The sequence below is a fragment of the Hemiscyllium ocellatum genome, chromosome 20, assembly GCF_020745735.1.
Source record: "Hemiscyllium ocellatum isolate sHemOce1 chromosome 20, sHemOce1.pat.X.cur, whole genome shotgun sequence".
NCBI classification, from domain to species: domain Eukaryota; kingdom Metazoa; phylum Chordata; class Chondrichthyes; order Orectolobiformes; family Hemiscylliidae; genus Hemiscyllium; species Hemiscyllium ocellatum.
Window position 1 is genome coordinate 47,643,619 of NC_083420.1, and position 23,020 is coordinate 47,666,638.

The 23,020-nt window shown below is 39.4% G+C and overlaps 1 protein-coding gene across 1 annotated transcript in view; it reads left to right on the plus strand.

The window, feature by feature from the left end:
- Positions 1-23,020, plus strand: part of sdk1a (sidekick cell adhesion molecule 1a) — an 827,262-nt gene that overhangs the window by 615,444 nt on the left and 188,798 nt on the right. The window contains exons 18-19 of the mRNA XM_060840817.1: positions 4,601-4,716; positions 19,383-19,578. Coding sequence (XP_060696800.1) covers positions 4,601-4,716; positions 19,383-19,578 — 312 coding nt within the window. The remainder of the gene's footprint in view (positions 1-4,600; positions 4,717-19,382; positions 19,579-23,020) is intronic.

Consider the following 23,020-nt stretch of genomic DNA (forward strand, 5'->3'; position numbering starts at 1 on the left):
CACACAGCGCAAGAGACCTGGGTTTGATTCCAGCCTCGGGCGACTGTCTGTGTGTAGCCTGCACATTCTCCCCAGGTCTGCATAGGTTTCTGCTGTGTGCTCCGGTTTCTTCCCACAGTCCAAAGATGTGCAAGTTAGTTGGATTGGCCATACTAAATTGCCCATAGCATGCAGACTAGATGCAAAAGGCATGGGAAATGCAGAGTTACAGGGATAAATTAGGCGGATGAGTCTAGTTGGGATACTCTTTGGAGGTTTGGGTGTTGACTTGGGCCAAATGGCCTGTTTCCACCCTGTGAGTCTATGATTCTGTTCTGTGAACTTCCATTCTTATTGATGGTCAAAGAGTCCACCATCTGTATAGCACAAGTCAGAGTGTGGACAAGCCTTGATGGGTGCAGCTCCAACAACACTCAAGAAGCTTGACACCTTTCAGATTGAAGCAACCTGCTTGATTGACGCCACATTGACAAACATTAACTCCCTCCACCTCCGATGTTCAGCAGAAGTGTGTGGCATCTGCAAATTGCATTACAGAAATTCACCAAGGCTCCTTAGACAGCACCTTCCAACCCATGGTCATTATCATCCAGAAGGATAAGGATAGCAGATACATGGTAACGCCACTTACAAGTTGACCCCCAAGCCACTCAGCATTCTGACTTGGAAATATATTTACCATTGTAAAATAATACATATTACTTGTATACAGTCAGTACTGTATTACTAATTGGCAGACACTGCTACATTCCCTGTTTCTACCTTCGCCTGAATTGCTTCCTGTGTCACAATGTCTTGTTCAGTTTGCTCATTGACTCATTACTCATGTAGTCGGGCTGAAGCTTCTAAGAATTAGAATTAGAATCCCTCCAGTGTGGAAACAGGCATTTCAGCCCAACAAGTCCACACCATCCCTCCGAAGAATAACTCGCCCAAACCCATTCCCCTACTCTACATTTACCTCTGACTAGTATTCCTTGCCTATACATCCCTGGACACAATGGGCAATTTAGCATAGCCAATTCACCTAACCTGCACATCTTTGTGATTGTGGGAGGAAACCAGAGCACCCAGAGAAAACCCACACAGACACGAGGAGATTGTGCAATCTCCACACAGACAGTCGCCCAAGGTTGGAATCGAACTGGGTCCCTGGCACTGTGAGTCAGCAGTGCTAACCACTGAGCCACTGTGCCGCACCAGCATTCCTGATGAAGGACTTTTGTCCGAAACGTTGACTCTCCTGCTCCTCAGTTGCGCTTTTTCTGCACTCTTCTTACCTGGCTCACACAGGCACACCCTCCTACCCTGAACCACTCACCAAATCAAAAGACCCTGACCTTAATGTTGAATGAGGTAGCCATTTCCCTCCCTAATGTGTTGCATTGTCTTTAGATCAGCTGATCAACTTACTGCAAATATGTTTGCTCATGATCATGATGCTATCCAAAAATTCTCATATGGTTGTAGCCTTTAAATGTCATCTGAACTGCCAACATTGCTGAGTTTTAATTAGGGTCATAGAGATGTACAGCATGGAAACAGACCCTTCAGTCCAACCCGTCCATGCCAACCAGATATCCCAACCCATTCAGATAAATGCGAGGTGCTGCATTTTGGGAAAGCAAATCTTAACAGGACTCATACACTTAATGGTAAGGTCCTAGGGAGTATTGCTGAACAAAGAGACCTTGAAGTGCAGGTTCATAGCTCCTTGAAAGTGGATTCGCAGGTAGATAGGATAATGAAGAAGGCTTTTGGTATTTTTTCCTATATTGGTCTGAGTATTGAGTACAGGAGTTGGGAGGTTATGTTGCGTCTGTGCAGGACATTGGTTAGGCCACTGTTGGAATATTGCATGCAATTCTGGTCTCCTTCCTATCAGAAAGATGTTGTGAAACTTGAAAGGGTTCAGAAAAGATTTATAAGGATGATGCCAGGCTTGGAGGATTTGAGGTATAAGGAGAGGCTGAACAGGCTGGGGCTGTTTTCCCTGGAGCATCAGAGGCTGAGGGGTGACCTTATAGAGGTCTACAAAATTATGAAGGGCATGGTAAATAGTCTTTTCCCTGGGGTCGGGGAGTCCAGAACTAGAGGGCATAGATTTAGGGTGAAAGGGAAATGATATAAAGCGACCTAAGGGGCAACCTTTTCACACAGAGGGTGGTGGTTATTTAGTTTTTTTTAACTTACGTCAATTTTGACAGTTTTTTTAATATTATCACCAATTTCTATACTATGTTAGAATTTAAAAATAGAAAAGATCTTAACCAATTACCAGAGACTCAACAAACAGCTAACTCCTTTCTTTGGAAGAACAAAAACCAATTCCAATCAGCTCTAATGAATCTAGCTCTATCTCTGGCCTCCTGTCTCAGGATCTCACATCACCTGTTGGCCTACTCAGAAGATATGTACTTCAATTTTGTGAATGTAATCAGCCAGTCTTTTGGGCCTTAACACATTCACAAGGCTCTGAGGCTAACAGCGAGAAGGCATTTTTCCTTTTGTCAGTGTTGCGTCCTGTCAGTTAGCAGGAATGCTCTAAAATTGTTTCAACTAAGTAATCCCACTTCTTGCTGTGTTGTATCTCTGCAGCAACGGGCCATAATGAAGGGCCTTAAGATAATGCTTCAACTTCATTTATGTTTCCATTTCAATTGAAGGAGAGGAACCAATTGTAAGAATATGCCAGTTTAAGAAAATCAGGACTTCAGTTCATATTGGTAACTCCAAACCTTTTCATGAACTCCAGAATTCTAAAGTTTTTAATGCAAATAGCATTTGTATTTGAGGCAGTTCCTAAATCCATGAACAACTGCTTTGAGACCAATAGATTGTGTTTATCTGTATGTGCATGACAACAACATGAATAATAATTTTTTAAAAAAGCTTGAAATAATTTATTTTAAAACCAAACTGTGTCTCTGTCAGCTCCAATCATTAATTCTATCTTTTTTTTTCTCCAGTCAGTTTGATTTTTTTCATGCAGTTTGTTATTAAAGATAGGGAGGGCAACTGAACTTGCCTCACTGTAGTCATTACTTTCTTATGAATGTACAATCTAGAAACTCTATGCTGTAACTCTGCTGCCTAGTAATTTGAAATTGTGCTTTCTGAATGTACAGTAGCTAGAGAAAACAAAAATTGAATAAAGAATACTTTGTCAGCTTACCATCCATGCCTTCCAAGTAGTAAGTGGGGTTATGGAATTTCAAATGCTAACTTCAACTCCCTGATTGTCTTGAACAGTTGTTAAGGCCTGTGAATGAATTTCATCTGAATTAGTTGAAGTTTATGCATTTGCTTGCTGCAAGTTTTGTTTTGGATCAGACTCCAATGATGTTTAGGAAAGTTTAATTTTATTTTCTCCCCTTGGTTAGGTGTACTTATGAGCAATTCCATTTTCTTCACCAAGAGTGTGGTTGGGCAGTGTGGCATGTAGGCATGCCACACAAATGTATTCGAAAAGATCCTGTGCTCTCTGACCTTCCATTTTACCACGTGACAGTATTAATATTATACATCTTATCAACATGTACATGATTACGAACCCAAAATGGCTGTAATCCTCAGCTCCATCATCCATCTTTAAACATTGCTACAATTTTTGTTCAATGTTTATTTTACAAACAGTATTGTAAGTTTTGGTTTGGGCAATTGGATCTTGATTGTTCACAATGTGTCTAACTGCTTCTCTGACTCTCTTGTAAGTTCTAATCTGGACATGCCAAATGGACTAATGTGCAAATTGAGATTTTCAGACATACACCCCCAGTGAGGAAGGGGGAATTAACTTCTCGCACTCCAACCTGCTTCCATGCTATTATTCCTTGGGTGAAAAGTGACATTCATTGCAAAAGCCATCTTCCTGATCTCCTGGATCATTATATTATTGTATTATGATTGTAATAATACCAGTAAGGGCCAGAAATCCTGATTGCATTCAAATTAATAGAAGCTCCTGTCATGGAAAGTTGGATTATTGTTCAGTCAGTGAATTGTGCAGATTAGAATATGCAGGTTCCCTGCAATTTCCTATGTTGTCTCATACAGCAAGTCCAATGGTATGCTGTTTATTAAGGGTGAGCTAATTAAGACAAATGACACACAATATAACTTGTTACAATTTGCTGTCTCACTTTAAAGTCATAAAATCTTATTGCCCTTCGACAAACATCAGTTCAGATAGTTGAGACTGTATGGTTGCTTGGTCATAGAACTTTGTAGCAAAGAAAATGCTTATCTATTTCATACTGCAAGATTGTTGGAGGATGTGGTTCATGTTAAGAAGGTTTAGTTTTATTTTCTCTCCTTGGTTAGGTGTACTTATAAGCTGTTCCATTTTCTTCACCAAGAGAGTGGTTGGGCAGTGTGGCATGTAGGTATGCCACACAAATGGAATCTTTGTATTCGAGAAGATCCTGTGCTGTCTGATCTTCCATTTTACCACGTGATAGTATTAATTAGCTCCATCATTGCTACAATTTTTGTTTAATATTTACTTTACAAAACTCGAACTGTCGTTAGATATGTTTGTGATGATTATACCATTTACAAAGTGAAATAGAATGTAACAAGTTGTTCTGCTTGTGTATAGTGCCAACAGCACCCCCACAGAATGTCGAAGTTGAAGCTATAAACTCCACTGCTATCAAATTTATGTGGGATCCTCCTCCTCAGCAGTTCATAAATGGTATCAACCAAGGTTACAAGGTAATAAAACATAACACAAAAGCTAAATGTTGAATAAAATAATTGCTTGGTTTTGCAAATAAAAATATTTCATCTTACTTTGGCCGAGGAGGTTGAGAAGGAATGTGGAGAGGAAAGTAAGATAGGCCAAGAATATGAGAACAGAATGTTACTTAATATTAAAGGGAATCCAAAAATCTTCCACAATAAATAGTAGATAGATAAGAGTTGGTGTTTAGCCTGTTAAGGACAAAATGGATAAGTTTGTCAACAGGTTGATGTGGTATGACGAGTGTATGGTTGCTGAAGAGAGTTGGTCTGTTTCTTAATTTTTGTGTGCTCTTGCATTCGTTTTCAACCTACATCACTTGTTAGCAGAAACGTGAAATGGAGAGCCAGTTGAAAAAGTCTGTCTTTGTCATAACAAATCCTCCTCTTCCGTCAGTCTTCTGCTGTGCCTTTGCTTGACGATAGATGAAAATAGGCCTCCTGCAGCCCCACATTGAAGCATCAGAGAATTTGATATCTGCAGCAATTCCATTGACTCTTAATTGCTCTCTGATATAGTAGGGAAGCCATTTACTTGGATCAAAGACAATTACAAAAGCTAAAGAAAGGACTGAAACTGGACAGTCCACACACAACACCAACCCAAGGACTGAAAACGGCAATGGCAAATGAGCATTGTTAACCTTGCAAAGACGCCCTACTATCATTGAGGATTTGTAAGTAGGGAGAGCGTACCCCACAGACTAGCCAAGCAAGCAATAGCCTGACGTAGTCTTACTTATGGAATCGTACATTACTGACAATGTCCCAGTCACCACCACCACCATGCCAGAAGCAGCAGCAGGTGTACCTAAACACCAGGTCTCAACATGGTAAAGCTACAAGCAATTAACTTGAAAGCATTTAACCTGACGCTCAGTGCAGATTTCATTGATAAAACTGCTTCTGAACCTGTCATTGGAACATCATTTATAGATGAGATTGGGTTGTGTACAGATGTAGCTTTGGTTGGCAACAGGAGCTGATTAATCTTATGACTAGTTATTGATGACAAAGGCCAACAACCATGTGGTTGGTTATTAGGTAACTGAACAGCTTGGGACTGTGAACGATATACAGAGAAAACTTTGGACCAGAACTACCTTCAAGGTTTGCTCTGTATTGTGTGCAAAAAAAAAGCCACTTTAAGCCTGAAGAAAGCAAGTTTTATCTTTTGTTCAGTTGCTGCAAGCTGTGTCCTTTAATTGATAAGTCAGGGCTGTTTCATATGTGAACCAGTTGCCATGTGTCTCTTGCAAGCCAATGGAAGCATTCAAAGGACAACTGACAAGCACCATTCTGACCAGCACAAGAATCCTAGGAGTCTCGCAGAAACATTTATGAACAAGACCACTCAACTGTTTTGTTAGTTTTTTCCATTTTTCCATGACCTTTCTTTTTTAAAACACTGCAGCGCATGTGTGTGTGAGGGGGATAAGTGGATTTAAGTTATAATTAGTAGAGTTACATACTAGGGTTTTATAACTGTTTACCTCAACTAATTACTTGTAATAAATAGTGACTTTTGTTACATACAGAAACCTGGTTAGTGCTTTCTGTCAACCTGGGTCTGAAAAATCAGGTTAAATGGGAAATATTTGTGAACTTTGTCAAATCTTTTGCAAAGACTCTGGAAATCATGGGGCTTGATGCTCAACACCCTGGTGAGTTGTGATGTAGACGCTGAGACAAATGTAATGCTGCTATTTAAAAAAAAGAGGGAGAGAAATAAACAAAGAATTATAGACTAGTTTGTTTAAAATCACTAGTGTGAAAATATTATAAAATGTGATAAGAATACTTAAAAAGAATAATGGGATTAGACAAAGTCAGCATTGTTTTGTGAAAAGGACAATTCTGCTTAACTAATCTACTGGAGTTTTTTAAGGATATAACTAGAAGAATTGATGAGGGAGAACAGTGGGTGCATTTGGATTTCAATAAGGCTTTGATAATGTTACACTGGTGAGCAGAATTGGGATTGGGGAAATATCCTAGCATGGATTAAGAATTGATTGACTAAAGGGAAACAGAGAATAGAAGTTAACAGATCTTTTTCCAAGCGCCAGTCAGTGACTAGTGGGTACTAGAGAGATCAGTGCTTAGGTCTCCCAGCTATTCATGATATCTATAAATGGCTTGGATGAGTGAATAAAATGCAAACGTTTTATGATGATACAAAACAAGGTGGGATAATAAATTATGAGGAATATCAAGGAGACCTCCGGATCATCTTGAAAAGTTGGATATGTGGGCAGAAGTATGGCAGATGCAGAATATCATGGGTAAATGTGAAGTTCTACCTTCGGTATGAAGTACGAAAAGGATTATTGTTGAAATGTTGATATATTGAGAAATGTGCAAAGGAATCTGGATGTCCTTGTACTTCAGTAAAAGTCAGTAAGTGGGGCTAGACAGACTAAATTCAGGGAGGATGTTGATTCGGTTGGGGTGTCTTGAACCAGGGGTCATTTTCTCAAGATGTGAAGTGGGCCATTTAGGACTGAGATGAGGAAACATTTCTTCTCAGAGGGTGGTCAACCTGTGTAACTCATTACCATAGCGGTTTGTGGAGGCTGGGTCGTTGAGTGTATTCAAGATTTTCTTTCAAAGGCATCAAGGATATGGAGAGAAAGTGTGAACATGGCATAGAGATAGAAAATCAGCCATGATCATATTGAATGCTGGAGTAAGCTTAAAGGGCTGAATGGCCTGCTCCTAGTTTCTACATTTCTATTTGAGTACAGGAAGATTGTAGAGTTCAGACATACAAAGGTAAATGGAATGTTGTCTCTTTTTGCAAGGAGAATGAGTTATAAAACTAATGATGTTTTGCTGCAATTGTATAGAGCATTGGTGAAGGCACAACTGGAGTATGTTTTGCACTCACTTTCGGTCTCCATTAGAGACAGTTTAGAGAAGATTTACTTAGTTGATCGCTAGAATGGCAGAATTAATTTTTAAGAAAATGTTCAAAAAGCTGGGCCTGTATCCATTGATGTTTAGGAGAATATTTGGTTATCCTATCGAGACATATTAGATGCCGCGCAGGTTCTAACGTGTTGGTTGCTGAAAGGGTGCTTTCCCTTAGGGGACAGGCTAGAACTACACCGTACAGTCTAAAAATATTTGATCTCCAGTTAAAGACAAAGCTGAGAAAGATTTCATTCTCTCCGAGAGTTGAGAATGTTGTCATTCAACTTAACAAATTGCCAGGAGACTGAGATTTGGGATTACGATAGTTTATTTGTGCATATGCAAGGAGAGTCAGGTTTAGGACGAACTGTAGAAAATTCCGTGTATCTTCAGGTTCTTATACATATCGAGTCATGTACTGAATACTTTAGTGAGTCATTTCTCATTGTAATTTACCTTTTTTTTTCCCCTACAGTGTACAACAGGCTTTGGTTTGTACTCCAAACCACCTCTATCTTTGCTTTTTGTGTGGCACCTCGTCCTTACATTCTTGGTCTTGCACATGCGTGGTTCCCATTTGCTTTTGCTTTTACTGTTACAAATAATATTTCTGACTGAAGGTTTAACCCTTAACTAACTAAAGCTAATTCAAACTCTTCAAGATTCTTGGATTCTCCCTTTTCCCAGAGAACAATGGAGCAGACTCATTGTATATTTTCCATGTAGATTGGTTTCTTTGTTAGTCGAAAATCCAGGTTTATGAGTTGGATGGGAATGTGGAAGTAAGGCTACATTTAGATTAATCATGAGCAATGGACAGGGTTGAGGAGCCAAAAGGTCTACCAATGTTCCTATTTCATATTTTTTTTGTCTGTATGTGCTGGTCATGTTCTAACATATGTAGCTGCTACACTGAGCCAGTGACAAATGAGAGAACCAGCAAGAGGAAAACCTCGCTTCACTTCATCCTCAGCAATCTCTCTGTCACAGATGCTTTCTATCCAGTACAATAATGGTATGAGTGGCCACTGCATTGTCCTTGTAACAGTGAAGACAGTCTTCACATTAAAGATGCCCTCTACCATGTTGTGTGGCACTAACGCAATGAAAAGTAGAATAGATTTCACAACTTGTATGTAGATATCTATGAGCAGGGATAGATAACGTCACCATAGTCCCAGAGGATCATAGGCTTTTCTCACATTAGAGGAATAGAGAGATGATTGGTGGTAGTTTAGTCAGAGGGTCATTGCCTCAGGCAAGGCTGTAAAGGTGAGCTCTTCATGCTGACCTGAGCCAAAACAGGAAATGATCCTACGCTATTAGTGTCACTCTGCGTCACAAATTCTTCATCTAGCCAACTGAGCGACAGAATTACAGACCACAATCTGTAGCCTCATGGCCCAGCGTCTGCTCCACTCTGTTATTCTTACACCATAGGACCAACCTGGTTCAATGAAAAGTACAGGACGGATTGCCAAGACCAGCACTAGCCATAAATAAAAATGAGCGTTTGACCTAGTGAAGCTACACACTGGACTACCTGGATGCCAAACAGCAGAAGCAGCATGTAATAGAACAATGTGATCCCACAGCCAATGGGTCAGATCTGAGCTCTGTAATCTTGCATCTTCCAGATACAAATGATGTTGACAATTAAATAACTAACAGAAGGGGGAATCTCCACAAATAAAATCGTCCTCAAAGATTCACGCAAAAGTCAAATTGAAGTATTTGTAGCCCTCTTTTACCAGAAGTGCAGAGGGGAGGATCTATCTCAGTCTCCTCCTGAGGTCCCAGCATCACAGATTCCAGTCTACAGCCAATTTGATTTTGTCCATGTGATATCAAGAAAAAAACTGAATGCAGTGGATGCTGCGAGAACCATAGAGCCTCTCAGCAATCCAATAGTAGTTCTAAAGACTTGTGCCCTTACCCAAGCTGTTCCAATCAAGCTATGACACGAACATCTGCCAAATAAGCTGAAAAATTGCCCAGGAGGTCCTGTACACACAAAGCTGGACAAATCCAATCCAGTTGGTTACTGAAACAAATAAAAACAGAAATTGCTGGAGAAACTCAGCAGGTGACAGCATCTGTAGAGAGAACACAGAGTTGAAGTTTCAAGTCCAGTGACTCTTCTTCAGAAAGCCACAACAGCCCACTACTTTCTCATCAGTCTACTCTTGATCATTAGCAAATTGATGGAACTGGTCGGTACTATCAAGCTCTGCAACAACCTACTCACTCTTCAGTTTGGATTCCACCAGGGCCACATAACTCCTGACCTCATGGTAACCTTGGTCCAAGCGTGAAGAAAAGTGAGAAATAGAGATGAGGTGAGAGTGACTGACCTTGACATCAATGCAACATTTATAAAGAATCAAGAAGCTCCAGCAAAACTGGAATAAATGGCAGTCACATAGAAACCTTTCCACTTGTTGGATTCACACCTAGGACAAAGTAAGATGATTAGGATTATTGAAAGTTATTCTCCAGGATGTAACTACTCGAGCTCCTAGGAGTTAGTGTTTTAGGTTCAACCTCCTTCAGCTGCAGATCAGAATTAGGCGTGGTCACTGACGATTGCACAATGTTCAGCACTGTTCCCAACACCTCAGACATTGAAACAGCCCATGTGTAAGTGCAGCAAGATCTGGATAACATCCAGGCTTGAGTTGATATGTGATATGAATATTACTTGCCACTTTACTGGCAAGCAATGACCGTCTCCAACAAAAGGATTATTTCCCCTTTAATAGTGTCACTGCATTCCCAATTATCAACATCCTATGGGTTATCATTGACCAGAAGCTGAACTGGATCAGCCATATAAGTAATTTGGGAGCAGGTCAGAGGCTGGGCATTCTGTGGCAATTAACACCTGTTGACTCATAAAAGCCTGTCCACCATCAATGAGGTATATTCTGGAGTGTGATGGAATGCTCTCAATTTGGCTAGATTATTGCATCTCCAACAACACTCAAAATATTTGATACAATCTAAGACAAAACATTTCACTTGATTAGTATTCCATCCATCATCATCTACATTCACTCCCTCGACCACCAATGTACTAGCAACAGCAGTATGTAGTGTCGACAAGATGCGCCACACCAATTCACCAAGACTCATTTAATTGCACCTTTGAGACCCATGGCTACAACCTGAAGGATGCTTGAGAACACCATCACCTAAAAACTCCCCTCCAAATCGCATCCTGATTTGGAATTATATTGCAGATCCTTCCCAGCAGCACCATAGATTTCCCTAACCACAATGGATTGCAGTTTTTGAAGTAAGTACCACCATCTTCTCAAAGGCAAGTAGGGATGGATAACAAATGCCTAAGTGACCAGCAACACCTGAATTTAAAAACAGATAGGGAAAAGAATTCTGATGTTTGGCTAGCCAGGGGCCATCATTATTTTTGCTAGTGTTATGCATTGGAGTGGATGCTCCATTATTGGTACATTATTAACCCAACACAGAAGACAAATATTTGACTGATGATCTCAATTCATTTGGCATAGAAAGTGGGTGCCATATGTTGGCTTCAAAGGCAAGAGAACCCATTACTCCCCACTAGTCATTTACCTCAAGCCAAACAGCCCAACTAGTGAGGGACTAAGTCACTACTGTCTATCTGCTTCTGTTGGTATCTGGAGTTTAATGAGTGAACTGAATCAATTGCACCATGTGAACAAATGAAAAGAAACATATGTAACCTTTAACTGATAAGCTTGAACCATGGCTGTGTGTACAGGACTAACAGATGAATTGCAACTAATCAACAATAACCCAACAATAGCTGCAATCGATGTTACTTAATAGACTGAACATTGACATGACTGCCCTACAAAATACAACACCCACTGAAAATGCTGAAGGAATAATTACATGTTCATTAGATAGAGTAAGAGTTCATGGGAAACATGAACATGGTGTAGAGCAGCAATCAAACTATTTTGAAGGCTCTTTTTGCGAAAAAAATGGATCGTTTTTGAAGTAATTATATTACGACATGGCAGTGAACCCTTCTGCTAATTAAACCAAACCCCCAGAAAAGCTCACTTCACCTCATAATCTGTTAAAGTATGAGTGACAGAGAATTCCCAACTTCCCCTATTTAAAGGGGGAAAATATCAATTTATTCTTTAACGCTAAAAGTGAACATTAATCAACAACAATTTACAACTCTTAGCCTCATTCCTCTTAAAGGTTTGTTATCTACCTCCAACTATCACAATATACTGTTCCAATAACCAACCGTATTAAAATTACATCAACTTAATTTTCAAAAACAGACAGCGGCAGTCGCCTCCGGTGTTGTCCTTCCTCTGGCTGTAGATCTCCCTGGGTAGTTTTTGGTCTTTTGCTGAAAAGACATTTCATATCAAAAAGGTACCTTTGATAGAGAGTGTTTTGCTGGCAGTTACTCTGGTGATGGCAGGTGGTCGCTCTCTGTCTAATCTCAAAATGCCTGCTTCTTTAGACCCTAAACATTGGTTCGGCTCATTGGTTTAAGGTTGGCAAAAACAATAAATTCAAATTTGACAGGAATTTAGTATCCTGGGGCATAATTTAAACTGAATGGTTAAATTCAAACTGTTGTGAAAACAGCATCCAAAACACAGGTCTTTGTTTCACAGTCAAGTGTTACATATTTTCAATTTTCCAGTACACTCTGCGATTGCTAGTCAGTCGCATGATGGTGCCTACAAGTCTTAGTGCAGCTTTCACTCTCTCTTAAAGGTACAGGACATGCCTTCCAGTTCATAACAATTATTTCAAGGGCTTCTTGATTTTCATTGCTACTTTTAGTTTTGGGAGATTTCTTCTTGGTTTTCCTACGAGGAGTTCAGGGTATCATTCTTCCTTGGTTCATTGGTAATTTCTTTTAAACTTTGACTCTAAATACAATTTTGAATTTACAATAAGGTGTTAAGATCAGATTCATCTCAAATTCCAATTACTTGATACAATGAAACAGAAATGAGACATCCATAAGCCATTATGTATTATAATATTTTATGTATGTGTGTGTATATAATTAGATATCTGTTATGCAAGTCAGTAACAGACCAAGTGAATTTCTGCATGATTAATCGTGGTGCTATGCACCATATCTTTGCAAACCAGAGTATGGCTAATGCATTTTATATCTCATATGAATAGTTGAATTCAGCAATAGTGTTTAATTGGAACCTTCCGAATACATAATCTGGGAAATAGAATATACAATCAAAAAATAAAGCACAAGCTGATATTAGTGAAATTATTAACAATTGGACAGTAGTTAGGCTATTGATTTTACAAATTATTGTAAAACATAAGCACATATGTATCAGTTCTCCCAAGAAATATATATACCATGCTTAAATTGACTGAAATGATTCTTGATTTGATGTACATATATATGCTGCAATATCGACTTCAGTGAAGTCTTTAAAATCATGAGAGACTTTGATAGATTAAATGAGGAACAACTGATTTCAGTGGCAGATGGCTCAGTTACCAGAGAGACCAATGTAAGATAAAAAGAAAATCAATGAAAAGTTGTGTATTGAGAAAACAAATTACAGAGCAATTTATAGTAACATTACTCACAGACAAATTACAGAGATGCCACCCACACATTTATGTTAAGCCCAAATTTGAGATAGAGACCTTCCCAGCTAAGTCAGGGCATCCCGAAATGAGGGTTGCAGTCAAAAGCTGAAATGTTAGGTTTGCAAGCTCCAAAGCAGTAATGACCACCATGGAGGTCTAACCTTGACCAGCTCCCATGGATTTTGGCCGCAAGTTACAGTGAGAGAAAGTTTGGGAAGCACTCCTATGCAACCCAATTTGCCTCCAAATGTGTTGTATGTCAAAAAAAATTAAAAGTCTGACACAATATTTATGTGAAAAGTGTCTTTTTTGTTCAATTTGATCATGCTTTATAACTACCTGACATCGTACAGTAAAAGTAGACAGGAAGGAGGCTGGAAAAACACAGTAAACCGGGTAGCGTCACAAGGTAAAGAAGTCGATGTTTCAGGTGTAACCCATCTTCAGGACTTCTCTGCCTCGTACAGTAAAAGGCACTGAAAAATATTGGAGTTGCTCCAGAAAAACTTAGTCACTTATTTCTACTTAGTGAGCTGTCTTTGGACGAGTGCATCATGTTGTCAATACTGTTTACCTGGTTTTTGTGCTGCAGTGCAAAATCCCCCAGTATCTTTGTGGTTTAATCAAGGGAATCGGGCATCTGATTCTTGAGGGTCTTCGGGTTGATAATCTTCATTTTCCTTCATTGATACATTTAGTCCATTTATGGATTAAACATGTCTACTTCATTATGATTTCACTGTAAAAGTACAACATTACTTGCAAAAGGATAACACAATCAGGCAGTTCGGATAACGCAACTTTGAAAAGCACGGTGGCACAGTGGTTAGCACTGCTGCCTCACAGCGCCAGAGACCTGGGTTCAATTCCCGACTCAGGCGACTGACTGTGTGGAGTTTGCACGTTCTCCCCATGTCTGCGTGGGTTTCCTCCGGGTGCTCCGGTTTCCTCTCACAGTCCAAAGATGTGCGGGTCAGGTGAATTGGCCATGCTAAATTGCCCATAGTGTTAGGTAAGGGATAAATGTAGGGGTATGGGTGGGTTGCGCTTCGGCGGGTCGGTGTGGACATGTTGGGCTGAAGGGCCTGTTTCCACACTGTAAGTCTAATCTAAAATTTCTGCTTTAAAGTGTCTATCTAGGAAAATAGTATTTCTAAATTAATTTTCAAAATTACTTTCAAGATTGAAGTCACAGCAGACAATCATTGGGGGATGAAAGCCTATTGACCTACATAATGTCAAGCATCAACCACAAAGGGAAACATTTAGGATTGAATTAACCCTCAGACAATGCAGTGAGTCTTTCAAAAGGTGTGAGATTATGAAGCCTCTGAGAGACCAGAAGACTGGAAGTATACCATAATGAATTCTAATCTAATAAGCCCATTTGCCTGATGAAACAAAGGCTTTAGTTCTGATGAGATAGGTGATGAACCAGCATTTCAAGGAGAACTCCAAGAAATCTGTGACGCATCAGTAGAGAGAGCGTGGCTTCTCAGTAGAGACAGAGAAAGAAAGACAAACTAAAGAGCTGCTGTACTGAATTTGGCCACCGTGAACAGCAAGCTGCAATGCTGTAAACAAAAGGCTGAAATGAAAGTACCTTCACTCCTCCTCAAAACTTGTTTTACCCATGCTACCTGTGGAAGAAACCTCCAGCAACTCAACTAAAAAAGCAGCTGCTGAAATCTGACTTCAAGTTTTCAAACCTTTCACCTTGGAAAGTAAAAATTTCAAGCCAGATCTGCGATCATACCAGAGACTGGTCTTTCTTTCACCTTCGTGAAGTAACTTTATTGCAGCCCTATTTTTATTTTTGGTATCCGCATTTTGGCTCGTATTGTATCACCTTTTAAATTTGTAACTTTAAGCAATATTTACATAATAAACTAACCTTTTTTGAAGCATTGAGCTGTGCTGTTATTATTTAAAATATATTGTGCACCAATGGCAACATTTGTAGCTCACTGCCACCTTCCAAGGAGGCTTATGGTTGAGCAATAAATGTTGGCCTAGCCAGAGATGTCCACATTCTGTGAATGAGTGAAAAATGGTACATATTGAAGGAAATGGGTTAAAAATTTATTTTTGCCTCATCACCTCCATCTCCGAAACTGTAACTCGCTACCTCCTCTGCTTGCTACTGCTGTTCAGTAGAATCAGTAAGACGAAAGATTTTTATTGACTATGATCTACAATGTAAGATTTGGTGCACACCATTAGGAGTGGCAAACCTGGCTTGGACATCACGGCAGGAAAAGATAAATACAAAGAACAGACTGTGCTCTGTGTGGTTAACATCATTTTTTAGAATAAACCATGCTGCATGTGTCCTCGAGGCATCCATGTTCGGGACATTAGCATCCGTTAGACTTATTCATCATCAGATTCTTAATAGCATCCTTAACACAACACTGAGTGTGATACAGATCACTCGCTCATGTACACTGAGATCTGGATGCAATCCTTGAAGCTTTTCCATTCAAAGTCTGTTTAAGTTACAAAGCAGAGTTACAGTCATTGTTTCAAAATCAACCATGTGGCTTACCAAGATAAGTTCCTTGACTCCAGTGAACAGGTGCTGTCCACCATTCTCTGAGTGCTAGAAACAAAATTGTAGGTTCTTTTGGACTTTTGCAACAGTGCATTATTAACATGTCAAAAACAAGGAAGGAAAAGCTTCAACTTATTCAAGACTAACATTGCTGTGTTGGAATCTGTTACTGAAGCAAAGCAGTCTGCCCTCAATAATTATATGAAAGCCAGACAAGAACACTCTGAATATAGTAGTTCACTTTAAAGAAAGCCCTAACAAAGTCCTAGGTGCTGTACCGTGACTACTGGTTACAATTATGTTAGAACATGCAGATTTTGCTGGGCCAGCATCCTGCTCCCTTCCTCAGCGCAGTGAGTATACTTCTACCTCAAGGATTGGAGTTGTTCAAGAAAGCAGATCACCTCAAGGGCTGTTAGGGGTAGGAAATAAATGCTGGCATGGCACTAAAGCCCACATCCCACGAAAGAAATTTTAAAAAACCCTTCAACATGGAGATCATTAAGAGGATCTATGATGGGTTCAATAACAGGTACATCAGCAAAGAAAATGGCCCCATTGCAAACGAAGGCAGTGGAGGTAGTCAAGCAATAAATAGACAAAGATTTGAGTTAGACCTCTAGGAAAGCAGTGTCACTGAACAAGCAGAAGATGTATTAGAGAGATTCCTTGTCATGAACTAAATATTAAACCCATGGCGGAAGAGCTTAGCAAAGCTGTTAAATTGCTTGCCACTAGCAAAACTCCAAGTGATGAGGCTAGAACATCTGAACATCAGAAATATGAGCAGATGTCTAGGCCATTTGACCCATTCAGCCTATTCTGCCATTCGCCTAGATCACGGCTAATCTGAACCTTACCACCATTTTTCCAATACCCTCGTCACTTGACAGCTTTAATTTCTTGAAATCAAAAATTAAATGTTATTTATCCGTAGTTCACAAGGTACCATAGGCATTATTCTTTGTCCAAGAGAGAGTGAGAGGAACAGGTGGTATATAACTTGAGTAGCAACCTTTTTCACGTCAAGCATAGGCAGACCTCCAAGAACTACCAGATCCAATGGGAGATTGACCCTCAGTTATTCTGCATCAGACTCTTGCCATTTAGCCATTTGAGCACCTGATGCCCTAAGTACCATGAATCAGGCCCAATGAACGGGGAGTCTAGAAGTCTCATGACTCAGAGTAGACCATTTAGGACTCAGATTTCTTCACTTAAAAGTGTAATGAACCTGTGAAATTCTGTATGACAGCAGGCTGTGGAGGACAAGTCACTGCGAAAAGTATTGGCCTATGATGCTCTTATCAGATTGCAATTCTTGACTGAACATTTCAAGACAAATGTGCACCAAGTCCTCATCAGAAAGTTGCTCTGTGCTGATAATGTTGCACTGACATTCCATACTGAGGAAGACTTTCAGCAAAATGGACAGATGCTTCTGCACTATCAGCAGCAGGAATACAAATATCAGGTCCAGGATGTTGTCATAATACCATCAATCAGCATGTGGTGTGAGCCACACCACTCAGTGTTAATACAGAGTTAACCACCAAGGCAGCAACCACAAATGTGCTTTGCCACTCAACAAAATGAGAAATATTATTGGTTTTATGAAGGAAAAGGATGCTGACAAAATATAGAAATGGAATGGTAACGGTGATCCATGAGTTGAAATTGATCAGCTGTGCTTAAAATGAAGATGTTTCTCATCTGGATTACTTGCATCTCAGGTTGCTAAGAGAAGTGAGGGGGAGATAACATGAAGATTAACTATAATCTTCCCGTTTACTCCATATACTTGGAGGTACCAGAGGATAGGAAAGTGTTAAATATCGCACTTTTGTTCAGGAAACAATGCAAGAACATTCCTTCTACCAACAGGATGGTCAATTTAACATCAGGGATGGATAAAATTTTAGGAACAATAACTAAGGAAAAATATTAACAGGCATGTGGAGACCTTTGAGACTATTAATTAGAACCAGCATGAGTTTGAAGTGGATTACATAAAACTAGTTCAATTAAATTCTTCGATGAAGCATGACAGAGAAGTTTGAAGAAGGGAATGTAGTGAATGTAGCCAGAATAGATTTTAAGAACTTTTGACAAAGTACCATATAAGAGACTATTAACAAAATTGAGACATACAAGAATCAATTGTAAGCCGAAGTTCCCTTTAAAAGCAAAGTACTGAAAATGCTAGAGATCTGGAATAAAACAGGAAGTGCTCAAGAAACTCAGCAGCATCTGTGGAAACAGAGTAATCTCTTCCCAACAGTTCTGAAGAAGTTATTGAACCTGAAATGTTAAATCTCTCCACAAATGCTGCCAGACCTGCTGATATTCTCCAGTGATTTCTGTTACTATTCCATAAAATCCCGTAACTGACTTTTTATATATACCTTAACCTTTCTTCAGTTAGTACATGCTGCTAATCACACCTAGAACATAGCTATGTATACACCCAATTGACATAGTATTCACATCGTTAACAGTCAGTGCTAAGATCACTGCCCCTTTTGATAAATATAAAGTTATTGGAATATAGAGTACAATTTCAAAGTTTGGTCATAATCTCAGACTTGAAAGTATGAACAAGTAGTGAGGATGATACCAAATTATTGCAACAGGATTTAGGCTAGCAGAACAGGCAGCCAAAAAGCAAGTAGAATTTTATGCATAGAACTGTGAAGTGGTGCGTTTTGAACCAAAGATACAGTGAGACACAATATAAACTTAATGGCACAATTCTGAAGAAGTTGCAGGGACAGAAGGACTTGAGGGAATCCTTGAGTACAGATCTTTGAAAGTAGCAGGACATAGGGAGAATATAGAGAGCAAAGCATATGCATTCTTGGACTTCATAAATGCAAGCATTGAATGCAAAAGCAGGAAAGTTTGCTGAACCTTTATAAAGCACTAGTAAACCAGAATAAGAATATTGAATCCAAGTTCCAGTCACTTTTAAAAGAATGTTGGATCAGTAGTTGAAAACAAACTTCCAGGGCCTCAGGGCTAAAGTGAAAAGTCAAACTGGCGAGAGAATCATCATACACAAAATGAGCCAAAAAGCCACCTCTGTGTGTTTGACTCAATAAACGAAATGCCAGATTGGTGCAAGCTAATCTGGAATCAGCTTTAATCTCTGATCTGTTAAATTAGCTGATATCAACCAGAGAGGCATTAAGGCTTCTGCAGCTTTGCAATATCAGCTGGAGTTCTCATACTTGATTAATACTTGTTCCTCTACCCCGCATTATCCTTCGTGGCTAGTGCACCTTCGGATATAAGATTAAGGAAATCAATGCAGCTAGAATATCTAATACGGTTGAATGTTCTTTTGATATTGACTGTCAACTTTGCACGTGAAGTCACCATAAAGTTGAAGTATTCAAAAATGGCCAGCACTTGTAGGACTATATTTCAGCATGTGGTACGTCTTGGAAAGAGAGGGGTAATTAAAAGGAAATATTTAGTTTTAAAATTCTAAATTTATTCTACGTATCTTTACAAAACTTCTATCTTCATAATTCCTCTAATCTTCTCTCATCAGCTCCTTGCCTGGACTATTGACTCACCAAATACAATTGCAGTGATGACCATCACCCCTGATTTCCATGGAACACGCCATGAAGGAATTTTTACAGGCCTCAGAAAGTTCACAAAATACTACACATCTGTATTGTGTTTTACAACACCAGGTGATGGCCCAAAGAGTTCACCCCAACTCATGCAGACCTGTGAAGATAGTAAGTATTTGAAAACAGTCATGAGACATAATAGTCATATTAGACAAATGTTGATTCACATTTGATGATGTTTAAAAAGACTCTATCGATGTTAGCATGACTTTGAAGCCACACTTGGATGTCTAGCAAAGCATAGGCAGCTTTGCATTCATGTTTTGTTTGTAAACTGAGTCTTCAGATTGCTTACCCTTCTTCCAAGAGAGGGAAAGGATTGTTTGTGTAACTCTCTGCTCCTTCTAAGAGATCAATGCACTCCCAAACCAGAAAAGGTTAAATGTGGGTTTTTGTGTAATCTAAATGGAGAGAGTATACAAAATGCTGCAGTGCAAGGGAACCTGAGTGCACTCATACACAAGTCATGAAAAGTTAAAGTGAAAATGAAGTAATTCAGTAAGGCCAGTAGGCTATTGGCCTTTTTTACATTGGATATAGAGGATATAAGGAGAGGAAGTCTTGCTCAACTGGACACAGGTGCTGGTGAGAATGCACTGAGTGCCATCTTAGAAATTTGTATCCTCCACCAGCAAAGTACAATGGCAGCAGTGTGCATCATCCACAAGGTGCACTGTGACACCTCCTAAACCTACAATCTTCACCACATCTCCAGCAGCGCTGGTTATTTCGTTCTACCTCTCACCTTCTTACCCTCTCTCTGCAATTTTCTTCTTGTTTCTGGCTTCTATCAAAGTGTGATAAATGTAATGTTCCTGCTTTATACTTTTATCTTTTATGTCAATGTAAAAGTTGTTCAGCTATCTTTGGATGCAGGCCATCCTACTACTTCTACCCTTTATCATTACCTAAGTGAATTTTCAAACTTCATCCTATCTCCTCTAGTAGCCTGTCCTTGGAAATTATACACAAATGTTAACAAAGCATGTCAAAAGAATCCTAGCAATTGTCAGTTGCAGATAATAAACGTGGTACTATTTTTGAGAATTTTCATGACTTGTCTGCTAAAGCCCCATGCGAGTAATGAATGGGAATCCAAGCATTTTGTGATGCTGATTTTTAAGTAATAAAGAGCATTCATTTACGTAATATTTTTTATGACCTTAAGCCATCCCAAAGCTTTTAATAGCTAGTACGATTGCTTTGGATTGTACGTACTACTGTAAAGTGTGTCATTTATAAATATATATTCTTGTAAAGAAATAATCTTCACAGGCAAGCCATAATGTGAAAAGCCATACGTAGCTATGAGGGAAGGGTCACAGATCAGCCTAATCCAGTTCTCATGTACTGTATACATGTTTATATTTTCCATTATTTAGTTAATGGGAAACAGTAAGAAATATGAACACCGTGTTTTTTTTTTCTACTTTATGCCTGGCCCCTCATCACCTTTCCCGCAACGCTCATTTCACCCTCTCTGCATGATACTGAGTCCAATTGTAGCATCCAAATGCTGCCCAGTTGAAATGAGTTAACTCATTTCTAAGATTTGTAATCACTTAATTGTCATTTCCTTATCCAAGCAACTTACAGCAGCTTTTATACGTATATCCTACCTCTTCACTTTTTTCTTTTTCCCAAATGTGCTCATTTTCTTCATATCCTTTAAAGATAGTCTAGCCCTTGCAACTACTTCTAGTTATCGTCTTTTGCATTCTGTAATTGACATGGAATTTTCCTGTGCCTTTTATCTATAACTTTGCAGAAACATTGCACATAAGCCAGTTTTGGAAAGCAACACACTATGTTCTCTTACAGTAAATATGCAGAAGCATAAAGTCAGCATCCCTGGTGAGGCACTGTTGCATAAGTCCTTCAGCAGTGCTGCCTAAGGCGTTCATTGTTGATTTTTAAAAACTCAGACATAGCTCATCAGAGGAGGAGGGCTGACAAGTGAGAGGGTTGGATTACGTTCTACAGTCACGTCACAAGGCTCAGTGAGATTCACGAACTCTTCCAGAATCATCTTTGTTTATTCAGCTGCTTTCATTAGGCCAGAAAGACAATATTTGGCTGGCTGTCCTCAGCATTTCTTTGTGTAGCTATACCAGGCTCTGTTTTATATCCTCCCTCTTCTGCTGAGCAGTGCAGATCCGTGAATGATCCGGGACTCTTAATAGCATCAGGAACGAAGTATTCTAGCAGTCATTCCTCAACACTTAAGAAAACATAGAATATACTGCTCAAAAGTAGGCAATGTTACCTAACCAGATCATGCCAGTGATTTTGCCTACTTCTGCCTCCTTCAGCCCTTCCTTGTCGAAGTTTTGTGGCATAAACCTTGAATCCAGCCTCCATCGTGCTTATTTAGCTTCCTCGTAAATGGACCTGAACTTTTTATTTTCAGTGTGGCTCGGTGGTTAGCACTGCTGCCAGGGACCCAGGTTCGTTTTCAGCCTTGGGTAACTCAATGTGGAGTTTGCGTGTTCTCCCCATATCTGTCTGGGTTTCCTCCGAGTGCTCTGGTTTCCTCTCACAGTTCAAAGATGTGCAGGTGAGGTGGATTGGCCATGCTAAATTGTCCAAAGCATCCAAGGGGTGCCAGATAGTTTGATTAGCCAAGGGAAATGTATGATTACAAGAATGGGGTCGGGAATTAGGTCTGGGTGGGATGCTCTTTGGAGTATCGATGTGAACTCGATGGGCCAAAAGGCTTGCTTCCATACTTGCTGGTATTAGGTTCTACATTATCAGCACTCTGGCTACAAACGTGCCCTTGAATTAACCACCTGATCACTTGGGTGATGATCATTTGTTGATGGCCTCTAGTTTATCTCTCTTTGAAAAGGCAGAACACTCTGTGCCTACTCAATAAAACAATTCACAATTTTAAGCACACTTTTAAATCAACTCTTGCAGCCTTTTTCTCTGAAGAGAAAAGAGACCTAATTTTTTTTTATTCTTTCCTGACAGATATAACTTAACTGTTTTAGTTTCATTGACATAAATCTTTCTTTGAACACTCTACAGGACCACTGTGTCCTTTATATGTTATGACAGCCAGAACTACAGTGCAGAATATCTATTCTAACCAAGATTCAACACATTTAGAATAACTCCTCTATTTGAAATAAACACTAGTCTTTGGTCTACCACCCATGTATTTTCCATGAAATATGCAGGTTCCTTCATTCTCTTACTGAAGTGTAATACTTCATACTTATAAGTATTAAAATGCATTTGCCAATTATATTTCTATTAAGCATATTATTTAATATCTCCTCACTATTGTCTAACAACCCCAGTTAGGTGTTATCCACAAATTTGGAAACTAAGTTTAAATTATTAATGTAAATTGTGAGTAATATGTTGCATTTTCTGCTGCTTTAAATAGTTATGCATCACCCATGCACTCTTCTTTCTGTCTTTCAGCCAGTTAGCTATCCATTCTTTGATTTGCCCTTGACAAGAGTGACATTAAATATTATAATATTATATATTCTACTATCTCTGCACAACTCAATATAATCTAAACGGTGCAGCTGTA